Source organism: Anabrus simplex, chromosome 8, assembly GCF_040414725.1.
Source record: "Anabrus simplex isolate iqAnaSimp1 chromosome 8, ASM4041472v1, whole genome shotgun sequence".
Taxonomy (NCBI): domain Eukaryota; kingdom Metazoa; phylum Arthropoda; class Insecta; order Orthoptera; family Tettigoniidae; genus Anabrus; species Anabrus simplex.
Genome location: NC_090272.1, coordinates 67,242,333 through 67,262,432, shown reverse-complemented (window position 1 = coordinate 67,262,432; position 20,100 = coordinate 67,242,333). Strand labels below are relative to the sequence as shown.

General features: G+C 39.1%; 1 protein-coding gene across 1 annotated transcript in view; it reads right to left on the bottom strand.

The window, feature by feature from the left end:
- The window catches only part of pAbp (poly(A) binding protein), a 46,260-nt gene extending 26,620 nt beyond the window's left edge, over positions 1–19,640 (bottom strand). The window contains exon 1 of the mRNA XM_067152265.2: positions 19,110–19,640. Coding sequence (XP_067008366.1) covers positions 19,110–19,302 — 193 coding nt within the window. The 5' untranslated portion in view covers positions 19,303–19,640. The remainder of the gene's footprint in view (positions 1–19,109) is intronic.
- Positions 19,641–20,100: the final 460 nt, after the last annotated feature.

The following is a 20,100-nucleotide window of genomic DNA, read 5'->3' as shown; positions in this document are numbered from 1 at the left end:
CATATGGTTGTTTGCTGTATCTTGCATTCAACTATACCACAGTAATGATCATTTTTAGACTTTGATCATCACTGAAAATGCATGCTTAATTTCAATTTTTTTATCTTAAAATTACAGTTAAAGAAATGGACAAGCTATTTTTCAACAATCGCATATTCTTGGAAAGAATACAGCACAGAGAGCGTATGTATAAATAAAAACCTAGCACTGAAAACATTCTGAGTACCCACTTGCCAATGTTCCCAGCTGTTTGTACCAGCAATCAGTTTTGTTACTGTACTTTCATGTCTGTTACTTCTAACTTCAAGATAACCTGAGTCCACCCAACTTTAACTCAGCCTGAAAATAATTCTAATTTATTAAGAAGTAAATCAGTAGATGTTTATAGAGATGAAACCAGAACTTGCCTCAGATCAGCAAAAATGCACTACATACAATTTATTTTGGATTAACACAAGTATTGACAAAACTTTTCACACTAAAATAAAAAAAAATAAAAAACTGTCCGAGCCACGGAATTCTACTATGGTGATGGAACAGATAATAAGAAGCAATCTTAATTTGCATCAGGACGTAGTTACATGCACAGATAAGATTAGGCATGGTATCAAACAGCAGTAAATGTGGCCACAGTAGTCTTAAACTACACTCCAAATCACAACCATTTCAACGTGGAATGTTCCCTGGGCAACAGATCAAGTGGCCTCCTTGTTCTGGGTTGGGGAATGTGGGTTTCCCCTCAAGATCCACCGAGTCTTACGGCGACAGACCAGCTATCGTAGGTAAGGTATGTTAGTTGTAATGGTTAACACTCAAAAGTGTTCAGCACCACACACCAGTTAATATAGCCACCTGCTCATAGTCTTGCTATTAGGAAACATCAATTTTATGAAATCAACTGTAATAAGCATTTAATTTTTAGATTAAAGATTTGGAGCAATTCATTGCTGGCATGTGTCGAGTATGTTTTTCGATACACGCGAGAAAATATTTAGGTTGCCAACATGAACACAGAGCCAAGTGCTAAGTAAAATAATTTTTATTTGTATGTTGTATACAAGTGGGATTGTCTGTAATGGTGGTATATTGTGAGGTTTTTTCGTGTTCCTGTTGGATTGTCGGTGAACTTTGGCGAGTTCTGTGGAATTCTTCATGAATATAACAGCGTTATATGTCATGAAGAATATTTTCCACTCATTTGTCGTTGCTGTACCTACATTCAATAAGCAAGTGAAATGTAAAACTGCAGCGATGGAAAAATACTTGCGAAAAATTGCTCATTCAATTTTGGTTAGGTGTTTTTAGTTTAAAAAAAAAAAAAAGATTGTCCCAGCATATTTCTGCAAAAACAGTGACTACTATTACGAAGCATCACCAGGCGAAACTGTGAGTACATTTTTTAAAATCTGAATATTTTCTCAGGAATTCAAGGTGCAGCAAACTCTTGTACATTACAAATCTTGACTGGATTTGAACCCGCTTCCTGACAGCAGAGTACCAGCTACTGGCCAAATACGCTGCCAAACTCACCTCAAATAATTTGAGCGTGTTATAATTTTGTAAGTTCTTAAATAACTAAATTGTCTTACTTATTTACTTATCAATCATCTGATCTGTTTGCTTGTTATATTTACACTTCATTATCAAGTGAGTTTATAAAATGATAATGTTGGCTTTAGAGAGAGTAGTGGGGTTGCAACTGCTTATTTATTTTTAATATATTTGTAGTTGGGGTAGTCAACACATTCATTGCACGCCACTGCCAGCGACATACTACTAAAATCAAATACAAGTAATAAAAGTTGCATTTTGAGAACACTAATTAATAAGACAAAGAGAGAGAGAATAAGGACGGCTTGGATACAGACTATGAGCAACTGAATGAAGAGAAAATGACAAAACATATGAACAGGCCGAGCCAAAGGCGGCCTTTCTCAAAAAGTAGGAAAGATCACAATATGAAGATAAAGTTGGAATTCAAGACGACAAATTGGGGCAAATATCTGCTTATAGGAAGGGGAGTTAGGGATTGGAATAACTTACCAAGGGAGATGTTCAATAAATTTCCAACTTCTTCGCTATCATTTAAGAAAAGGCTAGGAAAACAACAGACAGGGAATCTGCCACCTGGGCGACTGCCCTAAATTCAGATCAGTAGTGATTGATTGACCGATTGAAAAACTGCTTTACAGGATCCACAATTGTTTTAGTATATGTCTGGAAGGTTTTGTGTAGAAATCTTTTCAAGATTTCTTTTTTACAAGCTGCTTTACATGGCACCGACACAGATGGGTCTTATGGCGACAATGGGATAGGGAAGAGCTAGGAGTGGGAAGGAAGTGGCTGTGGCCTTAAGGTACAGCCCCAACATTTGCCTGCTATGAAAATGGGAAACATTTTCAGGGCTGCCGACAGTAGGGTTCGAACTATCTCCTGAATGCAAGCTCACAGCTGCAAACACCTAACCACAAGGCCAACTTACTCGGTAGAAGTGAAATTGGCATACCTTTTTATCTTTAACGCTGCATAGCTGATTTCATGGTGAAAATGTGTAATTCTATTTGTCTGATTCATGTTGGCTGTTAAGGTTAATAATGGATTTTAGTGAAGAAAATGGCTACCAAAGAGCAATCAAGTTGGTAAAAAGAGAGGACGGCAATATGCTGAAGAACAAGGGGAAAAAACTAAAAAGGTGTTGTGGTAGTAGATTATGGCAGAAAGTAAACATGTTAGTAGCAGGGATTTTAGTTATTATAGTTGTTTAAAAAAAATGTTTGAAACAGTTTTCTTTTGATAATCAGAATTATTTGAAGTATTCTATAATGGCTAAGACAAAACTGTAGGACTTTTTCACAAAGTATAAGGAAAGATATTCTCAGCATTAATGGTGTCAAATTGCCAGTGTATCAACAGCTCATGAAGATTTTTTGAAGATTCAATGAAGAGATTGTCTTACACAGATAAGTTGTTGGAAAATGCAGAATTATTTCCTACTTTATGTAAATAAAAATTTTAAGAGCACTCCATAAACTACATGATGTTGAGCTCATTTTGCACAATATTCCTCATGACAGCAGTCACTACTGTGCCTACAAAACTTATCTAAAATTCTTTGAAAATTCTGACTGTTATAAAGAAGCTAAGCCTCCGTGGCTCAGACGGCAGCGCGTCGGCCTCTCACCACTGGATACCGTGGTTCAAATCCCGGTCACTCCATACGAGATTTGTGCTGGACAAAGCAGAGGCGGGACAGGTCTTTCTCCGGGTACTACGGTTTTCCCTGTCATCTTTCATTCCAGCAACACTCTCCATTCTCATTTCATAACATCTATCAGTCATTAATAAAATCACTTTGGGAGTGGCGACCACATCGTACTAACAGCCTATATCTGATTCATTCATTATATCCCTGACCCGGTCAATGACTGAAAAACAGGTTGTAGGTTTTCATTTTTCATAAAGAAGCTACTCACTATGTTTTTAGACTACAGTATTACAAGTTTGTTTCATTGTGAAAGAGGACTCATTTCAAACTACATTTAGAAGCATCAATAAAAAGTTTCCAGTGGGTAGGGTCAGTTTCAGCATAACCTCCAGAATCCTGTTGCAGAAAACTGAAGTTCCATTTTCAAGAAAGAAGGCTCTCAAGATGAACTACAGACATGCTTACATTAATTCACTAGGTGAACTGAACATGTCCTTGGACACTCCCAGAACTAAAAAGCCATACACTAAATAAAATAAAAAAATAAAACTTTCCTTCGCATCGTGAAAGACAAAATCACACGTGACCATTGTGCCAAGTGTGAGCTTAAGTTCAAGAATTATCCACATGAATGTAGGGTCTCATCTGACATAAAAGGAACGCTGAAAAGCAAAGAATCAGACAGGATTATGTAACCATACCATTGTCAACTTTTGACTATTTGCAGAAATTTTCCAATTCCACTCTTAATGTGAAAGCAGTTCTATAAATGACTTAACTGTATTGCTTTTAATGTCCATGTTTTCAACATGACATGTCTTATGCATGTGTACATATATGAAAACTGAAGGAAAGAAAGATGCAAATTCAGTTTCTTTCATCTGACTGCGTACAGAAAAGGCTCAAGCAATTTTTTTGTTCTTTTAGAATCCACTGTACCCCAAAATTAAAACATCATGAAGTTTTGTCCTTAGCTTGCCATATCGCATGGTGTTTACATGTATTCCCAATTTATTCAGTTAATACTACTGCAACTTTCTCATCAGAATAGACATTAATGAAAAATAAGTTACAGGAACAGCACCACGGTACTGTGCAAACAAAACCTCGATTTCATGTCAGCAGGGATCAAAATCGACTAAACCAATGGAGCAAATCTCTAGCATGGCTTCTACCTAAACTTACTTACACACGGAACAAGTTCATCATAACCATGATAAAGACCAACTAAAGAAGGATCTATGCTGTGTTCTGAACACAATGTTCCCTTATATAAACCTTTCAAGTTTTTTATGGATGTAATCGAGACATAAAAAATCCTTCAGTTTCAAGAAAGGGTCTATCTAAAACTTAACATTGCTGAAGTCAGTGATGTTAATTTGTATGGCAGTCCGTTTGAGTTAAAGTGAATTGGCAGGTATTATGCAGCAACAGCTAACCACCAATTTTTAAAAATATTTTGATGCCACCTACTGCACAGCACAATGAACTACATATACACAGGATTTTGGCACTTTTTCTTTAATAACAGCCTAAATAATGTATAAAAACATAAGCGCTATTGTCCTAATCCAAGATTAGTATTTTGCAACCAACGGCTATGGGCGTGTATCTTTGTAAACGCCAAGCTTAGTTTGCATCAAACACGTAAGAGACACATTCACGCTCTTCCATTGTGTATGCATGACTATCAAGGAAAAGGTTATTTTCAGGGTATTTGATGCTCTTGCTGCTTAACGCGATGTAAATCGTGTATACAATATTGCGTCGAAGCATTATAATGTTACCTGTTTTCTAAAAATCAGTGGGGTGCACAACCCCCAGAGCTGCTGGAGTCAATAACTTTGTATTTAAGTTTTCTTATTATTCCTTAGAACGCTTTTTATAAACTTTAAAAAACTGAATATCTCAGGTACAGCTGTTTCAACAATCCGCTCGCTCTATCGCAGTTCAGGTTCTCCAGCGAGCTGAGTTTGCTGGCCGGTGCGAAAGAGAGCTACCTCAGCGAAATTTAAGTCAACTGGATGACGCATGCACTTGAAGATTCCTTGTCCTGGGAATGGGGCGGGGCTGTGGCTCCTCCCCTGACAGCAATTTACGGCGACAGGCCAGCTAGCTGGCTAACTGACTTCAGCGGACCATTATATTGGTATTATACGTTTACTCATTCAGGACAAATATTTCATGTTCCCTATGGGAATCAACATCTATACCATCTGATGGCCAGGCAGGCATCAATTTTTGGAAGTGAGACAGTCTCTCATAGTGCATTGGCACTGCTGGTGGCTTCAAGTAGCCTATGCAGTGGCCTGTATGCACTAGCCTTGCGTCTTGGTAGGTGTGCTAAGTACCAACTGATGAGCCCAGCTTAGCACACGAGGGCAAAACGCAGGCAACCAAGAATGAGTTAGCTGGAAAATTTATAATGTCCAATAATGGACCATTATATTGGTATTATAAAGGTACATTAGTTTTAATACTTGACACTCGAAATGTTCAGCGCCACACACTAGAGACTACAAGAATATCATCATGTTAACAGTATAGCCACTTGCACATCGTCTTGCTAATAAAAATAGAGCCAGTTTAGGAAATCAATTGTAATATAGAAGAATGTATTTTATTCTTGGATTTTAGCATATATAAAGTTATTTTGAGCAATTCATTGATGCCACATGTAGAGTATGTTTTCTGATAGCTGCAGAAAAATATTTAGATTGCCCAGCATGAACACAGAACAAAGCAGGAAGTAAAGGAATTTTGTAGTTTTCTGTGATGGTGGTATAAAGTGAATTTTTGTAGTGTTCCTCTTGGATTATAGGTGAACTTTCCGCGAGTTCTGTGCCATTCTTCATGAATATAACATGTGTTACATGACGTGACAAATATTTTCCCTCATTTGCTGTTGATGCACATACACTCAGTACGCGAGTGAAAACTATAAAACTTTGGCGACTGTAAAATTCCCAGTTAAATTTTGCTGATTCAGTTTAGATTAGGCTTTTTAAGTTTAAAAAAACAGTCCCAGTGTATTTTTGTGAAAACCATGACTGTACTGTACTATCACAAAGTGTCACCAGGTGAAACAGTAAGTACATTTTTAACCCTGACAATTACACCATACGACTTTGACGTGTCGTGCGAATTAATGCCATCTTGTCCTTAAGGAGGGGAAAGTTATCCCCTCCACCACCTATATTCCTTGTTCATTCCGTCTGGTAACTTTAATGCAACTTTAAATAATACGCTTTGAGTGGCACGTCTTCGAGACGTGTGGTGTAACTAAAGCGATATTTATAGACGTGTTACTGTCAGGGTTAAAATCAGCTATGGATTAAGTTATGATGGTGTCGTCACTCCCGTGAATAATACCAATGTAATTGGTCTGTTATTGGATATTATAAATTTCCCAGCTAACTAATTCCTGGCTGCCAGCGTTTCGCCCCAGTGTGCTAAGTTCCCTATGGGAATCAATATATCAACTGCCGTGAATATCAATTTGGAAACATGAGCGAGTTTGTGGTTGAAAATATTCTTGAAAGACCTTTCTGTGAAAAATGCAGCCGTATAAAATTGTAATGTTGACTTTAGAGAGTGTAGTGTGGCTACGACTGCTTATATTTAAAAACCATTTTTGCCGTTGGGGTAACAAATGTGTTCACTACATGCCACTGCTAATCATACATCTAATACAGAATGACAAGCAGAGCCCAAAAAATTATAGACATGATTATAAATCAGCCTGCAGTAAACAAGACTTTTTTTGCTAGTTGCTTTACGTCGCACGAACACAGATAGGTCTTATGGCAACAACGGGTTAGGAAAGGCCTAGGAGTTGGAAGGAAGCGGCCGTGGCCTTAAGGTACAGCCCAAACATTTGCCTGGTGTGCAAATGGGAAAACACGGAAAATCATCTTCAGGGCTGCCGACAGTGGGATTCGAACCCACTATCTCCCGGAAGCAAACTCACAGCCGCGTGCCCCTGACCGCAAGGCCAAATCGCCCGGTAACAAGACTTTTACTGAAAAGGATACTTATACTCAATGCAGGTACGTAACTATATCTTAATATATGAACGCATTCCTTTTTGACAACCACCTATATTATTCTCAGATTAGCAATGAGGATCAGCAAATTACACAGCCGGGGAGAACTAGTATATCATTTAAATAAATTTCACTGCTAGCAATGAATTTGCCGACACTCATGTGTCTCTCATGCAATCATGGACCACATTCAAGTACTAAAACAACAAGTAGTAGTAACTGGCCTAGACTGCTTTCCTGGCAGAAGAAAATTGCAGCCATGAGCTGTTCAGAAGACATAACCTTGGACCATGTTGTCATAGGCTGCTTTATGGTTGACTTCACCACTTTCATTTCCAGACATTTCACCTGTAACACCTTCTAAATCAGGCTCTGATCACACTCAACATTCTCAAAATTGTATCAATCATTTTTGTTTACCAACAAATTCCACAGCAGTTTACTAAACCCTAAAGAAGAAGATGCCTTATTTTCGGTTCAATGTACTACAGATTCACTAACTACGCACAACAATGAAATTTAAACACATACAAAAACAGTTAATAACTCACATGAGAATAGGTATGTAAGGCTATCAGATGCTAAAAACAGGAGCAATGCACAAAACATGATGGCCTGTTTCTTACAAAGTGAGCAATGATGTGTAACTGGCAGGCAAGAAATTACATTTATTCTGAAGGATAAAACTCCAGAGGCTACTCTGCAAGGATTATTACATAAAATGTTACTTTAAATGCTGCTGTTCTCACCTAAAAATGATTGTGGAAGAGAGGTATGTTCAATACGCTTGCCAGGAACAACCCACTCCCCACCCCTGGAAGTATATTTAGGCCTACGTTTATAACCTAAAGTAGTGGTCCAGGCGCCATTACCCACTGCTTCTGCCAAGGATCACCAGCACTGGCCAACGTTACCAACCATAGCAAAAGAAAAAGAACTAGAGGCCCGCAAAGTTTGAAAGCGTCATGGCGTCGGACGGTAACCTTACAGTTTCTCAATTCCTCATTTAATCCCGATGCTTATGGCAAGAAATAAAGGCCATTTATTAACTTTAACGTATTTTTGCACATCCAAGCCAATCTCTGTCATGCGAACAGGGGCCCCTTCGAGGCAAAACTCCCTTTGAGAGGCACTTTTCTATTGCCGTGGAGCATACTGTCCGCACGGTGAGGGAAACAAGTATAGCCATATCAAACCAACAGAAGTAACAGTTGGCAGCGTTGCTATTCTACTCACCCATTTACCTCAACGCTGTGGGTGGGGCGGTAGAACAACACCCTGCCTGTTGTAAGAGGTGACTAAAAGGGGCCCCAGGGGCTCTGAACTTTGGAGAGTGGGTTGGCGACCACAGGGCCTTAGCTGAGTCCTGGCACTGTTTCCACTTGTGCCAGGCTCCTCACTTTCGTCTATCCTATCCAACCAACCTCGGCCAACTCTTGTTCTTTTCCGACCCTGACGCTATTAGGTTTCCGAGGGCTAAGGGGTCTTTCATTTTCACGCCCTTCGTCGCCCTTTATCTTTCCTTAGCCGATATCTTCATTTTTCATTTTCAAAGTGTCGGACCCCTTCCATTTTTTCTCTGATTAGTGTCATATAGAGGATGGTTGCCTAGCTGTACTTCCTCTTAAAACAATCACTACCTCAGCGCTACTAGTGGAAACCTAAATATTAAACAAAGGACAGTCACTTCACGCGTGGCACAGTGTTGCCTAGTGTTACAACATTGCAGAGTAGCCTCTAGAGCTTTGCCACTCTGAAGAAATGTTGCCCAAAGAGGTTACAACTATGCATGAAACTGAACTCGCAGCAGCAGTGATGTAGACAAATCATAGTATGCCATGCTCTCTATTGAAGAACTGATGACACTATGCTCATATCCAATTAGTCGTGGCTGAAGATGACCCAGTGTATATGGGGTCAAAATAGTCCCAATTATATAAGACACTATACAACTTAATGGTATTGAATAGGTGGACCCTTCTCTACACTTTGATAGTGACCAATTGTCGATACAGACCATAATGAAATTCATAACCTATGAGGGTTTGGTATTGTAAGTGGTTACTTCAATCAGTTCACGATGGGTATGTTAAACCAGAACTTTTATTTTTACAGTGATGAGAAATGGCCTCACTTAAGTGGCTATGTAGGTAGTCAAAACAATAATTACTGGCGTGCAGAAAATCCCCACCAAATGCATGTCCGTCCACTTCATGATGTAAAGATAGGAGTTTGGTGCACAAAAAGTGCTCGCAGAATTATAGGGCCTATATTTCTTGGTGAAACAATAATTGCTGATCGATATATAGACCTCTTTCCCAGACCATTCTTTCAACAGCTGACAAAAGAAGGAGTAATGGTTACTTCGTGCAAGATAATGCAACAGTACACACTGCTACTTTGTCTATGGAGGTAATACGGGAGGTTTTCGAAGATCATGTGATTAATTATCCCCCAAGATCTCCTGATTTAAATCCTTGCAGTGTTCTCCCTAGAACCTTTTTAATGGGCGCACCACCCTGCTGATTTTACAGACCGCCCTGCTAACATAACCTATGTGTTTGTTACAAAATATTAATACATATTTGAGTCATTAGGTGTTCCATATTAAAATGTAAATACTGTAAAATTGTTTTATATTATAAATCTTCGTTCTTGTCAGCATAATTGCATCAATGTCATCAAAGTTTCAATGTTTAGCTTGATAATCGCAAAGTGTCGTGCACGACCGGTGTGTGTATTAGCATGAAATTGCATGCGAGCACTTGATTCTGCCCGATGTCACTAATCCGTATGGCACTCCACAGCAACCGAATGGTAAGCCCCGGTGTTACAAGATTGTGAACGAGCAGTAAAACACTAGTCGTTCATACTCCATTATGTCTTGTTTGTGACAAGACAATAATCGTTCAATTCTGACATTAAATTCAAACTGAACTCAATTCAAGCAACATCCATTTTTTCATATTCACTCTTTTTTAAGTATTATTCCCCGCCGACTTCTCATTCCTGACACCCAGCTGACGAACATTTCTGGGGAGAACACTGCCCTGTGATTATTACCTGTGGGGTATGCTGAAGGGAAAAGTGTATGTGAACAACCCTCACACAAGAGAACTATTAGAACAATACACAAGTTATTTCGAACATCACACGGGCAGAGATTCACAGAGTGTCTGCAAACCTGTTTGAAAAGTTAAAATTTACAATTTCACCTTTTCTAACCCTCAATGTTTACGAGGTGTCAGGTGTGGGACAGTCAAGGGACAATATTTTGGACATCAAATGTAATGCCAGGAAGGTTTTAGACTAATAGTTTCACTAGAAATGGCTTTCTATAAGTGTGAATTGCCACGATGTAGTAGGGAGGAAAAGCACGCATTATACGGCTAGCGACTGAGTGTCAAATGGGGCTGCAGAGCGAGCTAAAAAGAGACTCTGCATTTAGGTCTGAGTCTGAATCATTCGCAGGTTTATCAATTTCAATGTAACAACCATCTATGGCACCTGAGTCTCCTGGAAATCCATTTACTGTAAAATGTTGCTCGGTATTTACTTTTTCATCCTCTGCAGGCCCGTAATCACTTGTGGAGATAAGTTGCTAAAAAAGACTCAGCCGTTTGATAATTCTATGCAGAGAACTCAGAAATGTCAAATCTATATACTTTTTTTTTTTTAACAAGTTGCTGTGCATTGCACCAACATAGATAGGTCTTATGGTAACGAGATAGGAAAGGGCTACGAATAGGAAGGAAGCGGCCATGGTCTTAAACAGCCCCAGCATATGCCAGAAGTGAAATAAAACTGGATACAACAGAAAACCATCTTCAGGGCTGCTGACAGAGTTCGAACCCTCTATCTCCCAAATGCAAGCTCACAGCTGCGTACCCTTAACCGCATGGCCAACTTGCTCAATAAAACTATCTGCAACATCCTGGAAGCTTGAAGTCTGATGCTCAATGAACCATTGGAAAATTTGTACCTATATTGGAAAAACAAAACTAATGCTAGTGATCATTATTATTATTACCATTGCAGCTGTAGACAAACCTGACTGTGCAGAAAGTTTTCCATATTGGCCAGACTGATGATTGTATTATCCGCACACTTTATCTTGGTGTATTTACACCCGTGCTGAATCGGTCGACCTCAGCGATCTTCGAGATTCGTACTGGCAACCTTTGAAACACAAACTATGAATCTCTTAAGCATCGTTGTGCGTGTTTGGCGTACACTTTACGTACTAGTACTGTTGTTGTTTACACAACAAAGCCAAAGTATAGAATTCATGCTAGGAATAAGATTCGCATCGAGAATTGTTTTATTATGTTATATAATGTGTATGTGACAGTTGTTGGCTTAAGATGATAACGGTTTAGAAATTTCATATCGATCGATCATATTCTCGATTCAATTCAGATTTCATTTTTATTCAGTTGGCAGCACCAGGCAGCACTATCGATACCGGGACAGCTCCCTCCTTACTCCTCAACCCATTACACAAATGCACCAAGATAAAGTGTGCGGATAATACTGGTCCCTTACTTCATACCTTTCTGCAATATTCTCAATTATCTCCCTAGTGACGCGAAAATGTTCCTTGAACATTTCATTACCTTAGCCGGGCATCATTTCTTCTAAAGAGAGAGAAAATTCTGGTTGCTAAATTATTGATTTCACTACATATAACTTTTAAATAAATAACTTGCCAAAATAATGTTCATTTTTTGCTTTTGGGATATTGGAATGTATCTACAGATCTTCAATGGATTCTGAGTCCATAAAGACATCAGAATCCCCTTCAATACAGTCATTTATCACTTATTTGAATTTAACACCATGTCTAATCCCACCAGCTGCTGTTGACCGACCATCTGTTCACAGCTAAGGACCACAATAATGGACAGCTCACCAGTATACTGAGCATGTCCCTGAAAACAGTTCTTGTTCTGGACCACATACTGCTTTGCCAGTCAGCTAATTTGTTCAAGTACAGTCTTGTCTGTTGGAACAACCAAATCCAAGTTTGAGTTTGAAGTTAGTTGGAACGCTCTTTCCTTACTGCGCATGCAATCAGACAGTTTGCAAACCGTTTCCGATTGTATCGGAACAAACCTTTAATTATTATAAAAACATTATTCATTTCCCATGTAGGTACAAACCCTGTAGACACCCACAACAAACATACAATTCAATTATTTGAGAAAAGTGTACCTGCGAGGAACTTACACAATACACCATGCACTCATTCTTTGTTTAGCGATTTTACTTCCTCTTAAAACAACAATCACTCATAACCACAAATACAGGGTTGTCAGTGCTGACGAGTTGTGATAACTCCTTGCATGAGCCATATGTTTCTCCTTACCAAATTCTAACCCACACACGTTAACGTCACAAGCTGACGGCTCTTCGTGCATGGGAAACTGCTGTTATGAGCGCTAAGTTAGCCCATGACGTTATCAGATTGTGCAAGCCAAGAGGGGTGTACATTACTCGTTCATAACTATCGTACTCCGAACAATTCACACATATCATTGCATACAAAGGCGTACATAATTAAATGTGTCCAACACTGCATTTCCATAAAATGCGTGATACACCATGCCTTGTAATCACCCTGTACGAGGAAAATTAAAATTTTGGGTACGATGCGCAAAGGTATCACCGAGATATCACTATAAAATTTGTCACAAATGGAACATAACAATTGCTTTTACACATATCAAGTGAAAAATTCCTGGCACATTAAGAAATATTTCATTTTTGGAGTATATTATGTATGCGTACTTTACCACTTTACAAGTACATTTGGTGTTACGCTCACAGTGACACACGTATGTCTTTTGTCTCACACGTTGAACAATTTCGTGTGTAATGTCTTTGTTCGCTGAAGTTCTTTGATCACGACGAGTTGTGGACTTGTGCCCTAACTGATTCATTAAGTTATTTATTGGTCCAGGGATCATGCTACTTCGGCAATAGCTTAAGGTCTTGTAATTTAACAATAACCTGTTCATTTGCCTCATCGAAAAATGAATACTGTTCACCTCCATTTTGCTTTTTGAACTAGCCGCTCTACTCATAATGGACAAAGATAATGAGAATCCACAGACATAGCACTCGCATTCCTCGGTGCTAGCCCTGGACCTCAAGCAAAGAACAAAAGACGGCATCAGCAGCGGAATACGACATAAACCAGTCCTGTCTACAAGCCTTAAGTATGTTTTCATATTTCTCAAATAACGACGGTATTTCTTAATGTGCCAGGAATTTTTCACTTGATATGTGTAAAAGCAATTGTTATGTTCCATTTGTGACAAATTTTATAGTGATATCTCGGTGATACCTTTGCGCATCATACCCAAAATTTTTATTACAAACGTTGCTATAAAGTATGAACTACAAAATAAAAGGATTGGGGGGGGGCCTAATATGCTCAACTCTCCTACGAACAATTATGAACCAGAATAATGCTAAATACTATGCCACTTATTCAGGTCTTTTTTTAAAGCTCATTTTGCAGCACCACTCAGAGCACGGCACGGCTGGCGTAATGACAATGACGCTAGCCTGTAAGGTATAACGCGTGCTTTTCCTCACCACTATTCACACTTATAGAAATCCATTTATAGTGAAACTATAAGTCTAAAACCTACCTGGCATTAAATTTGATGTTCAAAATGTTGTCCCTCAGCTGTCAAACACACCTGACACCTCGTAAATAGGTTTCAGACTCTCAGCAAATCTCAGCCCGTGTGATGTTCAAAATAACTTGTGAAATGTTATCTTGAGTAAGAGTTATTCACATACACCTTTCCCTTTCCCTTCAGCATCCCCCACAGGGATTTAAATCAGGAGATATAGGGGGACAATTGACCACATGGCTCTTCGAAAACTTCCGTATTACCTCCATAGCAGTGTGTGCCGTCACATTATCTTGCATGAAGTAACCACTATACTCCGCACGGCTTTACTTCAACTGACGTTTCTCAAAACAAATGAGCATCGCCTTATCTCTGTTGCCAGCGCGCCACCGCAGTGAGAACAGATGATGCAATACGACCACAGTAAACAGCCCTCATAAAATTTAATAACATACCGTACACAGAAAAGCTAATGAATCTGGATTGAAAACAAATTAACAACACTTTCTAGCAACATAAGACAGTAAAAAGAAAATATATTAATAAAAAAGAATGAGGAAATAACACATCGCTCACTGCTAATGGCTGGCACAGGAACGAGGTTGTGGCCTAAAAAGGGAACACTCCACTGATCGAAGTCACACTTTCTTGCCACTTGTCTTTTCCGAATTACACTGGGACATGCTAAAAACGCACGAAGTATACTTACCAATACACAGACGTTAAAAAAACTACACTTCTACATTCTTATACACTGACCTATTAAACCAGTATTGTACTAAGTTATACTATGCTAAACTGTAAATTACACTACACTGTACTATACTAGAAAGATAAAGAAGACCAACATGAAAGACAAATTACTGAAGAAAAATTCAAAATATCGCGAACCGTACCTAATACCATACACGCTGAGCGAGATACGTTAACCACATGGTGAATGTAAATTTAGAAACAGCAGCTAGGCTTCGAGATAGCACTCTGCCAATGTAAGTCAATATGAATGGCAGCTTGGGATTGGTTGGATGTCTGTTTCAGCGCATAACCACCAGACAGTCAAAATCTGTCAAACGTCAATTTTGAAGTAAAGCCGTGGGGAGTATACTCCTTTCTTCTCCCGTCAGCTCTTGAAAGAATGGTCTGAGAATGAGGTCTATATATTGATCAGCATTTATTGTTTCACGAAAAAATATAGGCCCTATAATTCTGCGAGCAATTATTGCGCACCAAACCCCCATCTTTACATCATGAAGTGGACGGACATGCAGCTGGTGGGGATTTTCTGCACACCAGTAGCTACTGTTTTGACTATTTACATAGGCACTGAAGTGTAGCCATGCTTCATTACTATAAAATAAAAGTTCTGGGTCAACACACCCATCGTGAACTGACTGAAGCAACCAGTTACAATACCCTAGCGAAACTCTCAGGTCCTCTTAAAAACTGGGCAGGGGTGCGTTTGTACGGTTTTGCTGCTTTGTGCTTTGTGCACAGAAGATTAGAACATTAGCTTGTACGGCAAGACGCGAGAGGGATTTCGTTGTACTTCTTTCCAAGAGAGTTCCTATTTCGTCAAGCTTTTCCTATGTTAAAACCGTTAGTCTCCTGCGCGATTTCTTGTTAAGAATGGACCCGGTGGTGCAGAACTTCTTTACTAATTTACGCATCGTACTCCTATAGGGAGGGAAGATGCTACGCATAGCACAACACAACGAATACATGCTGTTCTACTGTATACATCACTCAAACACACAGTATTCCTACAGAAACTACACTATTTTAAAGCGAACACACTGAACATGCTACCAATACCAGAGACGAACTACACTACTGCTGTGAAGCAATGGTTATCGCTACCGTACTGCATTAGATCATCTTAGCAGGTCATGAAACAATATATCTCTCGGCAAATGATTCACCCAGTCGCGCCTTTGCCTTCCATACGTGTTCCCCTTACACAGGGAAAGAGCTAAAAGAAAAAACCCTGTATATCACTTCTGCAGTAAAACGTAATGTTTTTATAAGCTTAAAAGCATTAAAGTCGCTACACTACCGAACCTAACCTTAATACCAATGTAGTTTCCAGCCAACTCATTTCTGGTTGCCAGCATTTCGCCCCAGTGTGTTAAATTGGGCTCATCAGTTGGTAAATAGCACACCCACCAAGACGCATGGCTAGTGCATACAGTGGAGGCCACTGCGTGGGCTACTTAGAGCCACCGGCAGTGCCAATGCACTATGAGAGACCGTCTCGTTTCCAAAAATTGATGCCTGCCTGCCCGCCCATCAGATGATATACATGTAGATTCCCATAGGGAACCTGAAATATGTCCTGAATGAGTAAATTGGTATAAATTGTCTCTTTGGAGTAGTGCTGGCAATCGAAGACCTGGGCAGCGGTTTTGCGCCGCCAGTTGTTTGATTCTCTCAACATTATTCTATAATTTTGGATTTAGGATTCATCTTTGTAATCAAATGTCAAGTACAATGGGTTTTTTTCTAGAGACTGTGCAAAACATGATACCAAATATGTTATAGTCATAAAACATACAGTATAAATTCCAAAGCCGAGATCAATGACACCCAAGTGTTTGAGAGATACCAATACTGGATAATCTACCCAAGAAGGTTTCGGCCAATTCAAAATTAAAGAAGCTTTACTGCACATGGCATCAACCTCCATAACTAAGCCAAGGCAGATGTCACGAAGAATGAAGGTATTAGGGAAGAGACAGGAGTTATTTCACATCAAATGTTTTTAAACGGCATTATTTTATCAATGACAAGCATTTCATTCATCCCCTTTCGTGAAACTGGGTTCATTTTACAAAGGAAAAAGTCTTCAAGTGCCATATCCGGTTGCCCAGAGGTCTGCGATTACTCTGGAGAAAGTTTTTCTGTCTTCTGCTAGTCGGAAGAGTCTCTCAGTTGTCTCAATACCGGTCCACTGCTTGATGTTGTGTAACCATGTTATCTCTGGTCTGCCAACTCGCCGTTTGCCCTCTATTTTACCTTGGAGAATGAGTTTTATGAGGCCATATTTGTTTCCTCTTAATATGTGGCCTAGATAAGCAGTTTTGCGAACTTTTATAGTTATTAGTTCTTGGTTTGTCCTAGCTCTCCTTAGGACTTCATCGTTTGTTATCATATCTGTCCAGGGTATTCCAGGCATTCTGAAAAAGTCTTACTACTCAAATTTCCCATGGTGCCAGAACGAACGACCTCAATCAGTTCAAATGTGTTAGGTTATCAGACCGTGGAGGCTGGTTGAATCCTCAAGTAGCATTTCCAAAGGTATTGCAGTTATAAGGAAACTGAAAAACAATGGCAGTGCCAATATGAGACATACTAAGCAAGATTAAGAGCATGGTAGTTTGCCACTGCTTTCCTCACTGGGATAAAAAGTGTCATTTATAAATACAAATAATTTATCAACCAGCCCTGAGGCAGCAATCTTGGGCAATCAACTTACAATAGAATGTGGCTTCAAGGTTAACTCTTTTCCACATGACCCACTGTCGAAACCGATGGATGAATGCATTTGGGAAGACTTCTACTCAATGGGGGCCATGACGGATCGGGGTTATACGAACGAATCGGGGATCCATGAAATGTCACTAATATTTGTCCCAAATGGAAGATAATTGCTTTTACTCCAAGTGTAAAATCTGCGGTAAATTAAGAAATACTGTCGTTACTAGAAAAATATCTAGAGAAATATGTATACATATGGGCTGTAGACAGACTCCCTTACGTTGCATTCCGCTGCTCGTGCCGTCTTTCGTTTCTTTCTTGAGCTGGGCTGAGTGGCTCAGACGGTTAAAGCGCTGGCCTTTTAACCCCAACTTAGCAGGTTTGATCCTGGCTCAGTCCGGTGGTATTTGAAGGTGCTCAAATATGACAGCCTCGCGTCGTTAGATTTACTGGCACGTAAAAGAACTGCGGGACTAAATTCCGGCACCTCGGCGTCTCTGAAGACCGTAAACGCAGTTAGTGGGACGTAAAGCACATAGCATTATTATTTTTATCTTTCTTAAGGTTGAAGGCCAGCACCACCGAATGTGAGTGCTATATCTGTGATTTCTCATTTTGTCCAAATGACTAGCACGGGCAGTTCAAACAGCATGATCCCTGGACCAAAAAATATATCAATGAATGAGTTGGGGCACAAAATGAATGAGCAACATGAAATCAATTTTTTGATTAAGACACAGGCCCCTACTTTCTACACTCCGAGCAATTCAACCTCCACCCCTCCCCAGTAATGAAAGCATCCACTTTACACCTATCAGCTTTACCAGGATCGAGGCCTCGCTCTCAAAACCAAGATCACAATATTTATCAAATACAGTCTCATCTCCATGCTGAATAACTCAAAACTACATTCAGTTCACAGAGTCATCCATATGGGTGGCATTAAAGTGGACACTGCCATTAAAAGAGCAAATCAATTTCAGAAGTAGAATACTAAGCCCATTCCATATATTTTACGTGTAGCAGTTAAATCTGATCACTGTGAACAGCTCAAGTTGTGTATCAGTATCCCACAAATAATTGTCAACAGGTGTTAAAACAATGGTCAACATACTTGTATTATCAAGTCTAAAGTAAACTGCTAGAAGCCCTCATGTGGAACATAACAGCTTAAAAGGATAGAAAAGTTTTAATTTACAAAGATTTTAATCAACTGTGACAGGAAAATCTACAGCATTGTAGTAATGTGCTGAATGTCATGACCTTCAGATATTTGGATGTCAGTAACTTCACAACTTGTAGGCAAATCTATGAAGCTTAGGATTACTAGACGTTGTTACTTGAGCTTTTTTTTTTTTTACATTAAGGTCAAATAATAAAAAATAAAAAAAACCTCAGGAAAAAACGGGCATACCCTACAACCCTGAACAATCTAGATTCAAAGGGAACTTATAACTCAAAACTGAACAGCTGACAAAGATCATCCACATAAAAAGAGTGGAAACTTATAGATACAAGGCATGCTAACCCTATAAAGACCACATGGCATACAAGAATTAATGGCATACAAGAATTTTGGACGTTAATGAAGCAGTGTAATGATTATCCATTTTAATATAACTATTACTGCAATACAACGCACTACAATAAAGTGATTTCCTGACAATTAACATAACCTCTCCAATACAGCTATAAAAAAAAATCAATGTTGTTCCAACTATTTCATTCAACACTTACCGTCGGCTGGTTGTTGGAAGTTGACATACGCATATCCAAGGGAACGACGCGTTATCATATCCCTACATACACGGATGGAAAGCACGGGCCCAGCCGTTGAAAATTTTTCAAACAGCATGGCCTCGGTGACATCTTGGTGTAAGTCGCCAACATACAGCGAGGCCATAGGATAATTCGGACCACCTGGATTCATTTTGAGGTTTGGACTTCAACCAGCAATGCACACAAACTCAGAAACGGTGGTAATGCAGGCAAAATGCCTTCCTTTCCCTTCTGCGATGGCTTCGAGTTTCTTCCAAGATGCCCACGTTGTATGATCACGAACACAAACACACTTCAGTCAACTTGTTTCCAGTTTTTTCACAAATTTTTCGATTTTTTTGGGTTTTTTAAATATTTTGTAATTTTTTTGGTTTTTTAAAGAGTTATTTCACGAAATGGAAGTGGGTTGTGTAACCTATCTTAGAGGAGACACAACCTCACGTGAACAAACCCTACTCGGTGTGAGGAAGAGGCAGTGAAAGTAGGTCGTGCGCGTGTTATATACTAATGTTAACATATCCATCCGCATTGTATTTATGAGCAATATAGTATCAGATTACAATATGTTTTTAAAACAAAGGCAATAATAATTTTAAATATGTGTCTCATCGAAATGTGTTTTATTATTGATTCAAAATTATTTTCAGTTTAGTTCGTCAATTCACCAACATTTTATTGGTGATGACGAGAGCTTTTCTCTTTTTTTTTTTTTTGTTGTAACAATCGAACAGCATGCTGGAAATGACCACGTGATTCCATGGCGTCATTCTGCATAGCAATAAGGGCGAACTTAGAAATTTTAAGTCGACAAGCAGTAGGGCGTTTTAGATTAAATGTATTATTTTACTAGAAATAGTGTTTTTTTATTGCACTTAGGTGAGCATACGCAGTAAAAAAGATGCTACTGTTCCGTTTTTTTAACAGTCTGGCCTTTCATTTCGTAAAAGTG